Source organism: Pleurodeles waltl, chromosome 5 (genome assembly GCF_031143425.1).
Source record: "Pleurodeles waltl isolate 20211129_DDA chromosome 5, aPleWal1.hap1.20221129, whole genome shotgun sequence".
In the NCBI taxonomy this organism is placed as follows: Eukaryota; Metazoa; Chordata; class Amphibia; order Caudata; family Salamandridae; genus Pleurodeles; species Pleurodeles waltl.
This window is the reverse complement of record NC_090444.1, coordinates 996573758-996592846: the sequence shown is the minus strand read 5'-3', so window position 1 is coordinate 996592846 and position 19089 is coordinate 996573758. Positions and strand designations below refer to the sequence as shown.

The 19089-nt window shown below is 44.2% G+C and overlaps 1 protein-coding gene across 3 annotated transcripts in view; it reads left to right on the top strand.

Moving 5' to 3' along the window:
- MED23 (mediator complex subunit 23) overlaps positions 1–19089 on the top strand; it is a 409061-nt gene that overhangs the window by 67721 nt on the left and 322251 nt on the right. For 2 of the 3 annotated variants that reach the window (XM_069235158.1, XM_069235157.1), the window contains exons 11-12: positions 427–444; positions 18161–18361. In XM_069235158.1, coding sequence (XP_069091259.1) covers positions 427–444; positions 18161–18361 — 219 coding nt within the window. The remainder of the gene's footprint in view (positions 1–426; positions 445–18160; positions 18362–19089) is intronic. The other variant, XM_069235159.1, reaches the window with a different exon arrangement.

Below are 19089 nucleotides of genomic sequence, written 5' to 3'. Positions count from 1 at the left end.
TGTAGCGTGATCTAGGGGTGTTGTAAACCAAAGCCCAATTATTTCAATTTTACCTTCCGTTATTTATTTTTTTGCATTGCTTTTTTCCTATAAGGCCATCCTCAGGTAAACCTTCTGCCAGACCAGTAGCTAAAGCTAAATGCATCATAAGAAATGTTTTGATTGATTTATCTCAAAATTAAGTCTCCATCTTGTAAGAAATGACGCTATATTCCTTTGATTTTGTTTACTGTTATCTTTGTGTTCCTTGAAAGCCAGCGTTCACAGATCCATAGGACAGTCAGTCCTTGGTTAGGGAGGTGGACTTTATCATCTGACTTTGGGTTCCTTGAGGTTGGCCTCATAGTCACTGTTTTGTCTTTTCTTTTTTTCTTCCTTTATTTTTGTTCTGTCCTGTCTTGTCCTGCCCATCTTCCAATGCTCTAGACCCTGAACATTGCTCAGGTATGTTCACAACTTTACTGTTGTATTGTAACTAACGATGCGCTGGCTGCTTGTAGCCACTGATTCCAGTTAGAGGATATACATGTGGTCAGGGCTTGAAATTGGCTGGACCAACCCCAAAAATAAAATGTCATTTTTATTATCTTTTTCAGTGTCCCGTTTCCTGCTCCAAATTTTTGCTCCTCTTTTTTCAAAATGAATACAGTGTGATTAGCCCCAACGCTATTTTTAATAATTCTTATTGAGTTTAAAGAAGAAACAACTGTGCAGTGATCAGCAAAAGTCATTGAAATCAATAAAGACAGGAACACTTGTAAATGCTACTAGTGTTGCAATGGAAAGACATTGTTGGAACATTGTAGCTTTGGCCCATATTGTTACTATCCATGTTGGTGTATACAACTTATTCCCCTTTAACAATACAGTCCATCCCTCCAAGCCTTTTGGTTAGCAGGGATTTGGCTTTCCTTCCTTGTATAATAATTTCAGGTAATTAATTTCCCAGTATTGAGTGGCTGCTCTGCTGATTCCCTTAGGTCCTGGCTCCTAGTTTTGCTGGTGATGAAGGATCAAGTGGGCATGCCCCTCAGTTGTATTTTTATTGGTCCTAAAGGGCACAAATGATTCGGTTCAGTTATCGCTGACTGAGGAATTGAAGAAGTGTGGATTCCAATTGCCTACAGTGTTCTTTAGGATATACAGTAAAAGCAGGATATTAAAAAACAGTAAAACCCAACAGAGTTAACATCATTTGTCTTCCTTTATAAGTCTTTCTCACACATGTTTGGTGCATACCAAAGTAAGGATGTGTTTGCAGTGAGACTTAAGTTTTGGTCACATACGGTGGACCTCTCCCAGAAACATTTTTGTGACAGCATTCGAAAAAGAGCCAAGTGCCATATTTCACTTAAATTGAAAATATTGATTAAAGCCAAAAGATTGATCCTCAGTAGTGTGTCAGCAATGACATTGACACCTTATATACATTCTTAAAATTACCACTTTGAAGGTCTGAATCATCCTACATAAATTGATGGAGTTGTTGTTTAGGAAATTATTGGATTTCTCTACAGAATGTAGTCCTATGCTTCAAAGAGTGGATTGGTTCCATGATAATATTTGCCAGATCCTGTCCCTTGGGGTGAAGGAGGGTTGTTTTTCAGATTGTCCCTGTGTTCTCACTGTGTTCTGAGGTTTGAGGTCATACAGTACACAGTTAGTTGTTAAGTACCATAAAGGTTTTGCTTTCATTGTTTTGAGTTTGAAAACATGTCTGCAGTAGAACTGCAGTCACTGGATTAATGGTGGTGAAAGTGTATTGTTCTGAATGTTTCTGAAGAAATTTTAGCAATGAACAACTGCATACCTTATGCCTAATGAACAGTCCTAAAAATGATTTCATACCCCCACAGAAGCCAGTGCAGTGATTTTTTTTTGTTGTTCTGGGATGATATGGGTAGATCTCCTAAATCTAAAATTCTGTTATGATTTCTTTATGGAGCGCCTGAAAGTAGATTGCATTGCAGTCATCAAAACTGAATGGAAACAGAACTCTTGTAACGCCCACTCAGTGATTACTTTGAAAGAAAGTAAGTGTGTGGTTTGTTAGGGATTGTCCTTTTTGTATCATGAAAACTGATTTAATAGGATGTTTCCCAGAATTCAGTATATGGAGATTGAAGTTTGTTAATGTTCTGCAGTATCTGTACGAGTAGGTTCAAATCTTAAGGTGCAGCATAGCTGACGAAGTTGTGTGCAAGGCAGGGGAATTTACATTTTATGATCTGCTTTACCTTAAGGTAATGGGCTGAACGTGGAACACATAATTCCTCTTTTTTTTTTTTTTTTTTACAGCCACCCTCAAGCTTTTGAGTGAAATGCTGTTTTGCTCTTGCTCTCAATAGTTGCCACTTTCTGAGTAATGAGAATTTCTACAATTAATTAGACTGTTTACAAATGTGCTATTAAGGATATCGTGAAGGCAACAAGAGATTCAGAAAAACACTTTTCTAACTTTGGACAAATGAAAGAATGTTTTCCTCATCATAATCCTCATAGGCGGTCCATTGACATTGTCACATTAAGATTAACTTGTCAGTTCTCTTGTTAAGTATTATATTTTTTTAAAGGTTTACCAGTTAGTGCCCAGACTTCTTTGAAGTTCGGAAAATATGCATTACTTTCCCTTCTATGCTGTGCTGTTCTGTGCCTATCGAATATAGGTTCAAATCGGCAGCTACCGCCTTGGAAGTTGCACTGTTATGCTATGGTAGACTGTATTGTTTATGTCTAGTGTGTAATTTAAAGAGATTTATTCTTCTGTACTAAGTTTACTTCATGTGTTAATCTTCATTTGCATGACAATCATATTCTTATTGTTTGACTCAGACTAAACCCTAGAGAATAGGGTGTTCAGGAAGGACACTTTGATTTACGTACCTGGGTCCTGGGATACAATGACCAGATCTGTTGTATAGACTTGAAAGATACATAAATCCATAAAATACTCACGTTACCAGTTTTATCCCATTCCTTTTGCCCTTTGTTTTCTCTTAACGACAGTCACCTTGTACCATGTTGATGGTTTTGGAATTCTGGGAACATGACTCAAAAAAGGATGCATAGCCACCTTCTCTTGGTAGTTTATGATGTTGAGTCTGTTAAGTGTCATCGCTTAAATTATTTCCTGGCTTTGCTAATTCCATTGTAGATAATGTGCATTTTCACTATATGCAGATAATTTTGCTGCTTTTCCTTTGAGTGTGTAATGTGCCTTCACCACTCCTCTTTCATTGCCATTTGTAAATCTGCTAATGACTGCTGCTGATTTTAAGAAACAGAGTGTACAGAAAATGTAAAGAAAACTTTTGAGGTACTTGATTATCCGTATTCTTTCTTGGGGAAGTAAAAAAAAACACACCAGAAAATTGGGATCAGTAAAGCAGACAAGGGTTTAAGTTTTGGTCGGGTTTTGGGAAGCCAACCGTAGGTAGTTGATATTGTTGGAAATAATCCACAAGGTAGTTAGGTGCAAGGTTGCACATGGTTGTGAGATAACTGTGCCCTCCATCCAGAGACCTCTGTGTGAACGCAAACGATTTTCGTGGTAACTGGTTGATAGGCTAGCTAGATGCTCCATCTAGAGTTGGCTACAGTTGGCCAGAGGCAAAACAAATGAGGAAGCTTATGGTTCTTTACTCAAAAGAGAAAGTAATGTTTGTTATAAAAAAAAAAAATAGAAATTGAGGAAAGCAAATATAACTTTCCAAATGCACTGCTTATCACGTAACATATGATGCCACAAGTAATATCACAACTGACATCAATAACCTCAGAAGAGGTTATGGGGAGGAGTTGTTCTAACCAGTTAAGGTGGGTTGTCTATAGACATCCTCTGCTGGGGTTCTCTTGTGGTCCAACAACTCCCAGCACAACATAGGAAGAGTGAGGCAGTTTTTCAGTGATTGTAAAGCCAGCCTGGCTTAGAAATGAAGCAGATATAGATTTCCCATACCCAGTAGTCATCTCTATGGGACAGACGAGGGCAAAGTACAAGCAGACTGTTACATTCACAGAGGATGAAGATCACCTTCAACAAACTGCTGCCATTTGCCCTGATCTCACCCACCAAATACACTTGGAACCCACCACCACTGGTAATTCAGAATCATCAGTGGAGGAGACAAACCCATAGATTTTACAGAGGGGAAACCGTAGAGGCTGTGTCCCATCCTCAAATGCAGTAATAATACCAGTGTCCCTGTAATTCTAATCAATTGCAACCACCTGTTTGTCAGATAACTTTGCATGAGAGGGGAGTGGCCACCCCCTGCTGTCGGTGGGGTACACCCTTAGCCAGTAGAGTTTATGCTTAACTGTTAAACAGTAAAATAGTAACATGGACCATTTCCAGGGAACTCACAAATTGTTGAGTCCTTGGGTGGAAACATAAATTAGGCCAGAAGAAATTATAAAGGAGTGGGGATAGTTTGCCCAAAACATGTTAGGCCTTCTATACCTAAAGACAATGGAAAAGTTGATGGCTTCAGATTGCATGATTTGGTCCACAGTAAGACAACCATCTTTGTGGCCTGACATTCTCTAGGGTGTCTTTCTTTTTCTGTTGGACCTGAACATTTTTCATGGTGAGCAAACAGCTGAGCAGGGACCTTGATTTTAGTAGTTTTCATAAGCCAGCATTGTCCCCAAAAAGTCAAAAAGTAAGCAGTACGTTTGTGTCTCTTGGGCTATTATGTAGCGTGATGATCACTGCATGCTTGAATTTTATATGGGGCCTATCTGTGGCTGAAGAGCATGCACATAAGTTTTGTCTAGTAGGGGGTCAATTGTGCTAAGATCATGCCCGATCCTCTTGGTGTTGAATATTTATTTGGGCGTTGCTGCTGTCCTCATTGCAGGTTTCCTTTCCCTATCCTTCTCTGCTAATGTCTCATTTTGTTCTCTTCTTCTTAGTCTTGTAGGCATCCTGTTAACTTGTTGAATGAAAATAAGTCTATCCCTCAATAATTTCTGAGATGCACTCTTTATTTTGTATTTTGAGGTACAGCAACATTTTATGGGATTCTCAGTCCCTGAGGCTGTCTCTGTGGGTGCTAGATCATAGCTTTAAAATGTCCTGTACAGAGTACTTTGTTCAACAATCTGTTTGTTAGTTCTTTTGACTTTTCTTAACTTCTGTTAGAAGTTGCTGGAGCTAGATGATTGTTACATGTATGTTAATATGTAGAACTGAAGCTCTGAAAGAGGGATCCCTGGGTATCTGTACCTAACACAGAACTCAGAATATTATATTTGAACAAGTCTGAACAATAACTTTTCTAAGTTCCCACTGACCAGGCCTGCTCTACGAAGTGAGCAGTTTGTGAAGAAAGTCCCAGCTCAGGCCATTATCCATAGAAAACTGCTGTGTTGTCAGTTATTGAAGGCTGTTCCAAATCGTGAGGTGATCTGACTCTCAAACTCTTCAGAATCGTCCAAAATTGGGATAGAAGAATTAGCAAATTCCATTAAAGTGGTTAGTAGAACTGGAAACTCCACTTATGATCGTCAGTCAGGCATCATACAAACTACATCCACCTTCTTTCTCTCCACTTGAGTGGATGCTCTGGAAGTTATTATGAAGGGGTAAAATCAGCATAAAAGCAAAATGAAGCATGCATCAGGCTGTAACTAAGCTTCTACAGGAATGCATGTACTGCCACTCCCTCTGGGTCAAATCCGAAGCTTAAGATCACCATAAGCTGAATGTTCATTGTTGAGTAGAGTAGGTCTCTGACACATGCTCATCCTCTGCATTACTGCTGTTAATGCTTGGGAACATGTTGTCAGTAGATGTAATACCTCAGGAAACATGAGTTCCAGTTAGCAAACAAATTCATGTTTCCCAGGAAAACATTAGTTAAAATGTAATAGAAATGCTAAAAATCCATGGCCAGTTCTGCTAACATCCATAATTTAATGCCCCCACAGGCAGTTGGTGCACCTGATGGCTGAGGTGTTGTTCACTGTCAGGTGAATGGATCAACCAATGCCATCCCTCTACAGGCAGTGGAGCTCTAAAGAATTGGGCTCCACAATCCTAGGGCATTGATGTATAAGTGCAGGCCTTCTTACCAGTTTTTGCCGTTGTATAAACCCTAGGCATTACACTCCAGGATAATGACCTTTTAGGAGCTGAAGATGACCTGGGTGTTCCAGGCCTACCTCTGTTCTAGCTGTCACTGAATCTCCATTCTGGCTTCCTGAGATAGTCTTATTTTCTAAGAATAGAATATAATAGATATTTTCTTCAGTATATTATCACAGAGTGTTAAGGGGCTTGCAAGTGCTGACATCTGGGGAATACACCAGTAAGAAGGAAGCCAAAAGGCCCACTATGCTGACCAGGAACTGCCAATTTGAAATTTGGAAGTTGCAGTGTTGCTTTCACCAAGTCTACAGTTAAGCATAAGTAATCCATCATTCTGTTGGCAACTAGGTCAGACTTTTAATTTATAAAAAATCCCACCTCCTGTAGAAGTAAAATCGCCATTTGTAGGCCCTGAACCAGAAGTCACGTTCCCGGCCCATGAAAAATATATTGTCCAGGTAGAAAATCATCCTCACTCCTTGGGCTTGAATGGTGAGCAAGCATTGTCTCTACAGGAGAACTTTGAACTGGAAAGTAGGTCTCTACTAGGAAAATGGAGGAAATAAGGGTAGGCAGAGTTCAGCATCCAGAAATAGGCATTCTAGGGCTCTAATCAGGCCATCCAGACACCTTCCATCAACAGATTGCATAACAGTTTCACGACCTAGACCTCTGTCCTGAAATGCTTGTATATAGTACAGACATTGAACTCTTGTAAACTTGTCACAGGACAAATATTTGGTAGCAAGAAAAGATCTTTCAAAGCTCCCTGTGTTTAGTAGGTTGCTGACACCTTGATCCACCAGTTCTTGGTCTTAAACAGAGATTCTAGTAGGATTTGGTCTTCTCAGTTGCACTGTACAGCTGTGGGTTCCACAACTCTGGGGTCCTAACTGTGGAACCCACAACATTCTATCCGGAGTCTCTGCAGTCTTCAGAACCCAGGTCTCAGATTTTATGCCCTTGCTGACGATGTACTAACCCCCCTCCCCGGCTTTTCACAGTAAGCTTACCTGAAGAATTTCCTGCCGAATATCCTGCACTATTTCTGGTGCCTCGAGTAAATCTGATGTGTCCAGCCTCTCTAAAAACCCAAGAAGGGGGGGCGTGGCCAAGATGGCGGTGTGAGCGGACACGTTGGTCCGAGCTCCGCCACCTAGGCCTGAAATTTGCTGTCTGGATGCGGGGCAGGCCGGCCGGAGGTGCCCCGATATGAAGCCTGGTACCCCGGGGACATTGGGGGCTCTCTGCGACCTCGTGGAGTGCGAGGTCGCTGCTCCCGAGGAACGCGGACCCGGGAGTGCCGGACCGGCGCCGGAGGCTGTGGAGCCCAGGGGGCCGCAGGCTCTTCTGTGCAGCGAGCCCGGGCCTGATAGGCTGCTGGCTGGGTGAGGGAGTGCAGCGACGCCCTGGAGGGAACTGCGCCCCCGTGGCGAGGAGAGACCGGCGTTGGAGGCCCGGTGGGGGCCTGGAGTCGGGCCCGGGTGACGACCAGGCCGACCATTTTGGGCCTCGTCCAGGAATCCCAAAGAAGAGAGAGGGAGCGGATTGGTGGGTCCACCTGCCATTTGGACCTGGAGCTGAGCTCCCTGAGCGCCAAAGAGGACCAGGACTGCAGTCCAGTGGAGCGGACGGCGCATGAGGGCCATACTTGGAGCGGAGTTGAGCGGGGCCACGAGTAGGCCCAAGGACTATCTTTAGCTGGAGGGTTGATGTCCTTGAGGGATTGAGGCCTAGAAGAAGTGGCCTGCGGCTTACTTGCAGTGAGTGGGCGGAAGGGATGGCGACCTCTAAGCCCAAGCGGGACCAGACGGTCCGAGATATGCTGACCAGTGGGCGCCAGGTGCCAGGAGGGGTTCTGGAGGAGCCGCCGACCATGAGGACCCCAGAGACAGTGAGAGAGGTGACGGAGGACGAGGCAGCTCCAGTCACTAAGGGCTTTCTTACCTCCCTGTTTGAATCACTTAGGTGTGACCTCCACGCACTCCGCAAAGACATATCCCATGAGGTGAAGGAGCTGAGTGTTGAGCTTTCATCCCTGGGTGAGCGGCTGACGCAGGTTGAGGATGGTGAAATTAGCCGCGATGAGGAGGTGGCGGACCTGCAGTAGGAGGTTCTGCGCCTGCGAGAGCAGCAGGATCTCCTACAGATGACGGTGGAGGACCTGGAGAACCGGTCGCGCAGACACAACATCCGCATCAGAGGAGTGCCGCGCGGGGCTGAGAAGGAGGACATTGGAGCCTTCATGGTGGCGCTGTTTCGCTCGGTCTTAGAACTTGAAGAGACCCGGGAGATCACCCTCGATAGAGTCCACCGTGTGGGGGCCGACCTGGAGGAGCTGGGGATCGCCCGCCAGATATCCTAGCATGTGTCCATAATTTTGGGCTGAAAGAAAGTATTCTGCAAAAGGCGCTCAATCTTCCACAGGTCCTTTTTAGAGGACATCAGCTTCAACTACACCAGGACATTTCGGTTCGGACTTTGCAAAGACGGCGTGAGTTTAAGCTCATCACAGAGCACCTGTGCGAGCAGGCGGTGTCCTACTCGTGGGGCCATCCGTTCCACCTTGTTTTTCACTGGGAGGATCAGCTTCGCCAGGTGAAGTCAATATCGGAGGCTAACCGGATCCTGGGCTTGGAGGAAGTCGCCTCTGCTTCGGGTTCTGGGTTGAGTTCAACCGACGGCGACCGTCCACGCTGGCGGAGGAAAGAAAGGAGAAAGAAACAGCAACGCCCTACTGCGTTGGAGCAGATCTCCGAGCGTCAGTCAGCAGTGTGGCAGCCGGGACAAGTGCCTAAACGAAGAGCGATGGGGACCCTCTGGTTGGCTCGGGCCGTTAGCCAAGTTCCTGTGACTTAGTGAAGGGGCCTGGGCGGCGGAGCCAGCGGACTCGGTGGAGGAACATGTGTGGTTCTACAGCCCAGCTGAGACTTTTACCTCTTTGGAAGTGGGAGAGAGGACTTTGTTGGTATAGGCACCTGTTGTGCATTTTGGTTATTTGTTTGCATGCTTCCCTGCAAGCTTGGTTATGCATGGTTTCGGGGCTTGGCCATGTGAGCTGGAGCGGCAGGAGTCCGGTTCTGGATCTTGGCTCCTCCGTAGAGCTTCTTCCCACCTGAACAACTGCTTTCCTGTGCTGTATGACGGTTAAGTGTCTTAGCTTAAATGTCTGTGGGCTAAATAATCCGACTAAGCGTTTAGCGATTTTGTCAGGTCTGGAGAAATCTGGGTGTCACATATGCTTACTGCAGGAGACACATTTGTTGCATAAGGACACATATCGCATGCGTTCAAGGTGGTTTCCCAGGCAGATTTGGTCCTCAGCAACGACAAAGCATGCAGGCGTAGCGATATTGCTTTCCAGCACCTTCTCTGGGGAGATAGTGGGGGAGGATTCATGAAGTACAAGGCAGATTCCTGGCCATTAGCATAAAACTTGGGGCCTTCTCTTTTACTATTGCCTCTCTATATGCTCAGAATGCCCAACAAGAGGCATTCCTGAGACAGGTGATCTCCCCAACTCTTAGTTCACCAGATAGTGCCATTTTAGTGGGGGGAGATTTTAACTTGGTAATGGACAATGAGTTTGACCGCTCTGGCCAACGCTTTGGACAAACCGGGGCTTTATCGGAGGTGGGGCGTCAGTGGTTGGCTGAGTGTGGGTTGGAGGATATTTGGAGAAAGTTGAACCCTACGCTCCGAGACTACTCCTTTTACTCGGCAGCAACCAAGACTTGCCTCTGCTTGATTTTTTCCTGGTCTCGCAGGAATTTGTCTCCCGGGTCTAGGAGGCCACGATTGAACCCAGAGCTCTGGCTGATCATGCCCCAATTACTATGGAGGTCAAAGTGGGGGTGGGACCGGTGGGTACCCCAAGTTGGCGCCTTAGAGATTCCCTGCTCCGGAGTGAGACAACGGTAGAGTCACTTTTGATCGCAGACTATCTTAGTTTTAATGATGATGGTAGCATTTCAACGGAGATAGTATGGGAGGCTATGAAGGCAGTGGTGCGGGGCGAGGTGATGGCGCTGTCCGCGAGGGATAACAAGGCAAGGAGAGAGATAAGGGAGGAGCTGGAGCAGAGGGTGGCTGTCCTGGAGCGCGGCCACAAGACTACTGGTGCGCCTCGAATCTGGCGGGAGTTGGAGAGGGTGAAGCAACAGCTGAAGAGGCTGGACTGGGATAGGGCGGAGTATGCGATAGCGAGACTCAAGCACAAATTCTATGTTGGGAGCAGTAGGTGCGGGAAGTTATTGGCACACCGGTTACGAGCACAGCGTGCAGCGTCGGCGATAAAACTGATCCGCTCTTCTTCTGGCATAGCAGCGGGTATGAGTGATCAGATTGCAGAGGCTTTTGCAGAGTTTTACCGGGGCCTATATGCAGCTGATGAGGGAGATCCTGAGGCTTTGGATTCATTCTTAGAGGGCATAACAATCACACCTCTTGGTGAGAAGGAGGCGTTGCTGTTGGACCAGCCGATAAGGCTGGAAGAGGTTATAAGTCCCCTGGCCCTGATGGGTTTACGGCCCTATTCTATAAGACTTTTTGTGTGGAACTTGCTCCGCTGTTGGTGCGTCTTTTTAACTCCTTTCGGACGACAGGAGCTCTGACACCTAGCATGTTGGATGCTACTATTGTAGTCATACATAAACCGGGTAAGGACCCAGAGGAGTGTGCCTCATATAGACCGATCTCGCTCCTGAATATAGATGCCAAGTTGTTTACTGGCATTCTTGCTTCCCGCCTTAATTTTTATATGCCGGGTCTCATCGACCCGGATCAATCGGGTTTTATACCAAACCGACAATGCGGTGACAATACGAAACGGCTCCTGCACCTGTTGTATAAAATGGATCGCTCCCGTAGGGAGGCGCTCTTCCTCTCTGTAGATGCTGTAAAAGGGTTTGATAGGGTGCATTGGCCCTATCTCTTTAAAGTGTTGGAGAGATTGGGGCTGGGACCCGTTTTCAGTCCTGGATCAGTTGCCTTTAGCGGTCACCCAGGGCGGAGGTTCGATTTAATGGGGAGCTCTCCCTGCCTTTCCCTATCGGACGCGGGACCAGACAGGGATGCCCGCTTTCTCCCCTCTTATGTGCGCTATATATGGAGCCCCTTGCGCAGAGATTGCGGGATAGTCTCTTGGTTTCCAGGGTGAGGTTTGGCGGAGACCACCATCTCATCACCCTCTATGCGGATGATGTGATCCTTACCCTGGCGGAGCCTACGACCTCACTGCCAGCACTCATGGAGATAATCAAGTTTGGTCGGGTCTTTGGATTCCGAGTTAATATGCAGAAGTCTCAGGTTCTTGGTTTGTCGGTGAGACGAGATCATGAGGCAGACTTGAGAGCTAGATACCCCTTTCTCTGGTCGTCCTTGAGTCTTCCCTATTTAGGAGTTGCGCTAGCGACCTCGGTCGCTAAGACAGCGAGCCGGAACTATGCGACACTGGTTCGTGAAGTCCAGTGAGATCTTGAATCATGGGGAGGCGTAAACTGTCTTGGCTGGGTAGGGTGGAGGCGGTGAAGATAACTATCTTGCCGTGCATTCTCTATGTATTTCAGGTGCTTCTGCTAAGTCCTCCCCCGAGAACGATAGCTACTCTTCAATCGGCGATTCTGAAGTTTATATGGGAGGGACAACCGGCGCAGTTATCGCGACGGATGCTGTACCGTACTAAGAGTGGGGGAGGTTTATCGATCCCTTGCCTCCAGCGATACTTTCAGGCGGCACAGCTGCGTTTTCTTTTGGAGTGGAATCGCCCGCTCACTGAGAAACATTGGTGCTTCATGGACCAGGCTGTAGCGGGCTCGCATATATGGAAGGAGCCATGGCTTCGACGCCGACATAGGGCAACCGGACTTTATTCCTCCCCGATTACGGGGGTCTCACTGCGCACATGGGATGCAGTGGCCAGTCGATCCTGCTTGACGTCTTTCCCATCCCCGATGACTCCCATAGGCGCAAATCCAGACTTTGAGCCCAGGCTTCGGCTGGAGGCCGTGAGACGCTGGCACGAAGGGGGCTGTAAAAGGGTGGGGTGTCTCTTTGACGAACAGGGGGTCTTGTCTTTTGCACAGTTAGAGAAGCGTATGGCTTGACGGAGGCTGATAGATTGATGTATTATCAGATACGGCACTGGGCACTGCAGCCGGCAAACAGAGCGTTGATAGATAGACCCCTTACGCCATTCGAGAAATGGCTCCTGTTAAAGAAAGATGATAAGGGAGTCATCTCAGAACTTTATCAGCTCTTAAAGGGGGACCAGCGCCCGCCTAAGACTAGAGGACAGTTGCGATGGGAGAGGGAGTTCTCAGACGAGGAGTGGGACAGTATTTTCTATAGAATACATCACACAGCCTATAATGCAGCGGGACGGAGACGTCATACAAGGTGGCTTCCTACTGGTACTACACCCTGGCGCGTATATACACATGGGACCCTGCTAAATCTGACCTCTGTTGGAGGAGGTGCTGAGGCACGGGTACACTTGTGCATCTGCTTTGGCACTGCCCCAAACTTCATTGCTACTGGGAGGGCATTATAGACGAGATTGACACAGCGTTCCACACTAAGATCCCCAGATTTCCTTCATACATCTTGCTGGAGCTGCCTAATCCCCTTACCTTTCCCTTGAAGTCGTTGAGAGGGAGACAGATGGCTCTAGCACTTAACGCAGCCCTACAACTGATCTTAACCATGTGGGGTGCGGATAGAGTCCCGACACGTAACGCGTGGCTTCAGAAACTCTGGTTTATTCTTGCCATGGAGAAACTCACATTGGCCTCGCAGCAGCGGACAGGGGAGTTGAGTGAATTATGGGAGCCATTTCTGCAGATTCTATCTGCAGAATTCACAGAGTTGACATACCAAGCTTACTTGAGAGTCCTGAGGCTGACTTGAACCATGACTAGAATGCTTGATTTAGAAACGTCAGAGGGCTAGGATGCGGTGGGAGGAAGGTTGGAATGATGAAGAGACAGGAAGATGATATGGTCGTGGTGGGGAAGCATTGTTAATGTGTTTTGATTTTACATGTATGTTTGTTTGGTCCTTACTCGCGGGACTCGCAGTCTAGAGGATTTTTAGATGCGCTCTGCATGCTAATTCTGTTACCAAAGAGAGGTTTGTCCTTCGAGCCAAATTTAGAGTGAGCCTAGAAGATTTTGGTCAGTGGACTTGGATCTTCTGATGCAGTGATATATACCATATATAGCACTGTGATGTACCGTATTTGCATTTCATATTTTGTATTTATATGTTTTTGTGCTTTTAAAAATAATAAACAGATTTGATCCATAAAAACCCAAGAAGAGAATACCTTGTGCACCGATTTCTTGGCTTTGTCCAAGGCTATGAATGTCTAGATAAACCTTCCCAAGTCACCCACACAGGCTCTTCAGAGAGCTTGCCATGCGCAACCACTCTTGCATTAAAAAAGAACACCTCACCCTCAAGAGTGTCGACCTGCACCTTTCTGTGAAAATCAAACTCTTGGCATTCATTAGAAAACAGGGGGGTGTTGCACCGAACCAGACAGAATATCAGAGACAATGGAGCTGCCTATTTCCTTGGCAGAATCTACAAATAATATTATCTTTGTGACAGGACATGTGCTGACCTACAGTTCATCCTGGCATGTTTGGAGACCTAGACTTGAATTTGATTGTTCACTTCTTTATCAAGAAGCTTGCAAATTCTTGCATGGGTTTAGGGAGCTACCTGTGTGATGGATCCCAATTGGAGTGCCAGCCATACACAGTAGAACTAAGTGGAAGTAAAGTAGACCCCTTCCAGTATACTGCCCTGTGCGTCGGAGGCTGTGTTAGTCTCCTTGGTTGTTTGTTTATCTCTCCCCCCCCTCCCTCACCCTCTGGAGGGTTGGTACAAACATACAACCAGAGAAGCTAAAGCACCTGCAGAGGCAGAGAACAATAAATTGTACGGGATCTATTTAAGTGTTCATCTAGGGAATCCTCTGAGAAGTACCCTCGTCAATTTCCTCCTCCTAAAAACAGTGTATCATCCTCTCCTGGCTCACGGGTACGACACGGTTTTTGGTCTTCCTGGGTGAGAGGTAGGACTGCTGTCGTCTGTGGGACAGTTATAAGCACCCATTCCAGTTTCTTGAAGAGATCAGTGTCCACAGATCAGTCTCTCTTTGTAGCTTTTCGTGTGTTGAGTGTTGAAGGAGTTGATTTTCCTTTCTCTGCCTCTTGGGGTGAATAGAACATGGTCAGCGGTAGCTGGTATAGATGTTTGCCCAAGGGCTTCACTTCCCCGGAAACTACTGAACGTTGCACAGTTTAATTAATGGCATACGAGAAACCTGCCCCCATGTATTCCACTCCGTGCAGAAAAGCTTAAGAGTGTTGCTAACCAGCAATCTCTGTAATGGTCCTTGCCTAGAGTAGACATTGAAGTGTATGGAGAAAATTATATCCTTTTAGAATAAAAAAAAACAAAACAATATGAACAGAGACCCCTGCTGGCCGAGCAGGACTGCAGTCAATCAAAGGGGTGGGCAGGGCAGTGACCGGTAGCAAGCCGAGGCTGTGTTGTGAGGAGAGAGAAAAGGCAAGCTGCTCTATACCACAAATAAGATGCAATATGTCAGGCAACCCATAACATTACATTGAGCAGGGTACTTAATTGGCTGTTGAGCAGCGAAACATGCACAAGGTTGGCGTTAATAAAAAAATAAAATTATGGGACTCGTATTCTCATTTGGTTTATTTCTCTTGTGTGATTTTCTGATTTAATCCCAGAGTGCCATGGGGTTTGTGATTCTGTTTGTATTCTTTATTGGCTGCCATTGCATTTGCAATAATGAGACTAAAGTGCAGTCATCCTCTTTGGTCCTATCAGAGAACTTGATTTAAATGGAAGAAATCATGTGCAGGTAGTTTCTTATTTGACAGCTGTAAAAACACAGGGAATAAAACAACAACATTATTATTATTTTTAATAAGACATCTCTAGAAATGTATCAGGATGATTGGGTATTTTCAAAGATACTGCACTTTGAGGAGCACCAATTTGTAATGTCAATTGGTGAAAACCTCTTTGATTGGTTATCTTCCAACCACAGATCCCATCACTGTTTACTGTAACTGACTCTTCAGGGTTTTAGGCTCACATATGTATACCTACTCTACCTGTTGAAAGCTGTAATAAAGTACTAATGTATGCTTTTGTTTAGGTGCCTTTTTGAAGCCACTCAAAACCAATATCTGCGGTGCATGTCATGGTACATAAAATGTACAAGGTACTGACCTGTATTCTAAGGAACCTGGGCGACACATAATATAATACAAAGGGGTTTCTTTGGGGGTCATTTAATTGCAATTTATAGATGGGAAGTACAAAAAAATGAAACACATTTGATAAATATAAGGGTCAATCTGTGAAAAATGCTGAGTAGTGATAGTACAGAGGCAAAAGGAGGCAATACAACAATGTAACAAAGAAAATATTCACTTTTTTATGTTAGATTAAATATTAACATCACCATCATAGTGAAACAGGCAAAGGTGCAATTGTGATATAGTGGATTAACAGTGTAGTGCTACTTGTGACTCAAACGTGCAGGCAGTGAGACGCAAATGACGACAAGCATCAACAAAGAGTTCTAGCTAGTAGGTAAGATAAGTAGGCAGCAGTCTTCCAGACATGTCTTGAATGATTGGGTGGGAATTCATTGAGAGTAGTCTAGACCTCTTGGTATTGTTGAAATACTATTCACCCAGATGAAGAACAGTAAATGGGGGTCTTCATTAGTAACAAGAATGACCACCACTGGGTCTGTCGCTCTGCTACAGAATAAACTCTTTGTGGTGGATGTTTTTGCACTGCAGACTTCTCAGGATTCTATCACTGCTCTGCAGTTTTTCATTAATTGAACCTTCCAATTATCAAATGTTTCCTTTTTTGTCCTGTAAAGCTGCCTTCAATCTATACATCTCACCTAAATTATCCCAAAGGAATCCTTTGTTTTATATTGTATAGCACAGTAACAGAGAGCTCAATTAGAACACTACCCAAATAGTAGAGATTCTGTAAACTGCAATTAAGGATTATTTTATTTTCATTCACAGAACTTAATAAACCTCAAAACACTTTATGGAAAAGTGTAAGTTTGTTCTCCCGATGCCCCAAATCATGTAAATCTTTGAATTGAAAACTCCAAACCCTCCACCATAAATGCTACATTCTAGGTGCACTTTAAATAATTCTTTATCCATATTTTCAGACCTTCTTTACTGTAGCTTTTTGTGATCTTTTGCTAAAAGTTGATGTGTAACCAGCATACATCATCTGTCAGTTCAGACAGTGTGTGACTAAACAAGTGCAAATTTTTTTGAATTTTAACCAGCTTTTTTGTCACCATTGAAGATGTAGCAGACTATTTAATCACTTATTTTCAATATGGATTTGCCCTTATTTCTCAATATGTTTTTTGGGTAGGTTCTCTTTCCTTAGGTGTAGTCGCCAATACAGTTTTCACCTTGTAAGTCACCAATACAATTTTCCCTTTGTGAACTTGCCAAAATGGTTTCCTTTATGAACACAGGTAGCCATGATTAGGACAAAATATATTGAATGATGCTGCAGAAAGGATGCCAAGTACACTCTTTTGTGTGAGATGTGGCATGTCTGCATGATCTGACTTGTTTATTTCCTCTTGGTATACTAACTTGCACGGTTTAGAAATATAAACTATGGTTTGTTGCCATTTTGCTATACACCAGTGTTCTTGGGAACTTCTGTAAAAAGAAAAGAAGCATGTGTAGCCTATTTGCCATGTTGCTGGGCAAGGCCCTGGACTAGTGAATTTCAAGCCCTGGTCACCGTAGTGTCTTGCATGTTGAAATCTAATAAGCCCATAGTCTTGTCTTTTGTGTTTTGCTACATAATCATCAGTGACGTTTAGATGAAAATACGTGTTCACTGCTAGTGGTGTTTATGTTGCTCCTGTAAGGCTGGTGTAATCATGGTGTTGTATTTTTGGAAGAGGTGAACCAACAGTTTTTCTTCGCTCTTTTGCAGCATGCCTCATGAAAGCACATCACATTATGTAGCTTTCTACCATTTTACGCCGGCAAAGAGTGGGGTGCTGTTCATTTGATCTTTTCCTCATTCATGTTTGCATCTTTCTTTTAACAAGGATGACATCCCTTTTTCCTGGCAAAGTTAAACAACCAGCATCTCCTAAGGTTAAAAGCTGTGTTTCTCTCGATTCATAAGCATATGTGTATTAATAGCGTTAGAGTCTGCTACTACAGGTGCCGGTACAATATTTTAGAAAATACAAGTAAAGGCAGATTCATTGAAAAGTAACATTTTTGCCTGTAGAAAGGGACCCAAACCATCTCAATTCTCTGGTGTTGAAGAGCACCATGACTTAATTATTATTATTTTTTTTTTCACACAAACCACCCCCCATGAAAGCTGCATTATGGTGAGGAGTGGAAATCTTGACGTGGTGCTACATACATTATTTGCACTTTTGATTTGGTTGTGATCATAATGGTCCCAGACTGAAGTTGGCGTAGCCATGTGTTACTTGTGTAACCAATAATAAAAGTCCTACTTCACTTGCAACATGTATTTCCTTTTCTCTTAAGATGTTCTGTAACTTCCAGGTTCCCTTATAAATTGCTCTAACGTTCTATGCACATTACAGCCAGCAGTGATGCATATGTTACTCCTGCTTTTTATTAAGGCCATTGGAAATTCCAATTTACTTACCAATGTACTTCTGTCGGTTAGTGATTATTAAGTCCCCACTATTAAGGTGAAAAAGGGGGTTACCTTCGTGCATCTTTGAAGCTGCAGTTTACAGAGCAGCAGCTTCATGTTTCCTGTTCTTTTTCTTTTGCATGTGCTAAACATGGCTGGGCTTTCCCAAAAGCAGCATGATGCAGCTCTGATGGATGCCATCCTTTGGACTTCCAGAGTTCAAATTTCCTTTCATGCTTCTCTGCTGTGTGTGAAGATGTCATTCGGGAAGATGCCTGATGCAAAACTTTTGGAATACTGTATTCAATCTCTGCCTTACAGCACAAGCAGCGCTGCCCTGTGCTGGAGGACCAGCTGGTCGATCTGGTGGTCTATGCCATGGAACGCTCGGAGACAGAGGAGAAATTTGACGACGGGGGCACCAGCCAGCTTCTGTGGCAGCACCTATCCAGCCAGCTAATTTTCTTTGTGCTCTTTCAGTTTGCCAGCTTTCCTCACATGGTCCTATCACTTCATCAAAAGGTATACGTTGCATGTGTACATTGCCATATTACCACTCGCTATGATGGACACCTAAAGTTAGTGTCAGCGAGGAGGTAGGGTTTTGTATGTGTCCTGATTACCTTGCTGAGCATACATAGGCTATATCAATTTGCAGCAGTCCTGTCATTGCAATATTCTCTCACCTTTACTTGCATATGAGTCGTATGAAAAAAGTATGAGAACTCTTTCATTCTTAGTCCAGCATAGAGGCATGAGCAGTTTTCATGGTTAACTATACCTTAACTTTGTTTTTTAAATGTATATAGGACCAACCAGACCACCTTATCGTTGCCATAGTTTCTTTTTTCTTTTTTAAAGCTGCTGTGATTTAAAAAAAAAAAAAAATCTTGAAAATCAATTGATATAAATGCTGCACCAAACACAATGTTTTCATGAAAATGGATCCTGTAACTCTCTAATTGAACAGAGTGAAAATATTTAGAGTTATCCAGTTTTAAAAAGGAGCTTCTTTAAAAGTAGGAAGAGACTCAAAATATTTAAGTACTTGTTACAAACATGTCAGAAATTTAGTTGCTAGATTCCGCAGAATTTTGAGCAATAGAGGGTTAATTCCACTTGCTATTTTGGGCGTACAGATAGGGATCTATGTAAAACTGTTATTACTCGATTTTTGTCTCTAGAATGTAATTATTTGTATTCATGCTGCCAGTAACTGAGACCGAAATATGGTGTAGATGCTAATAGGA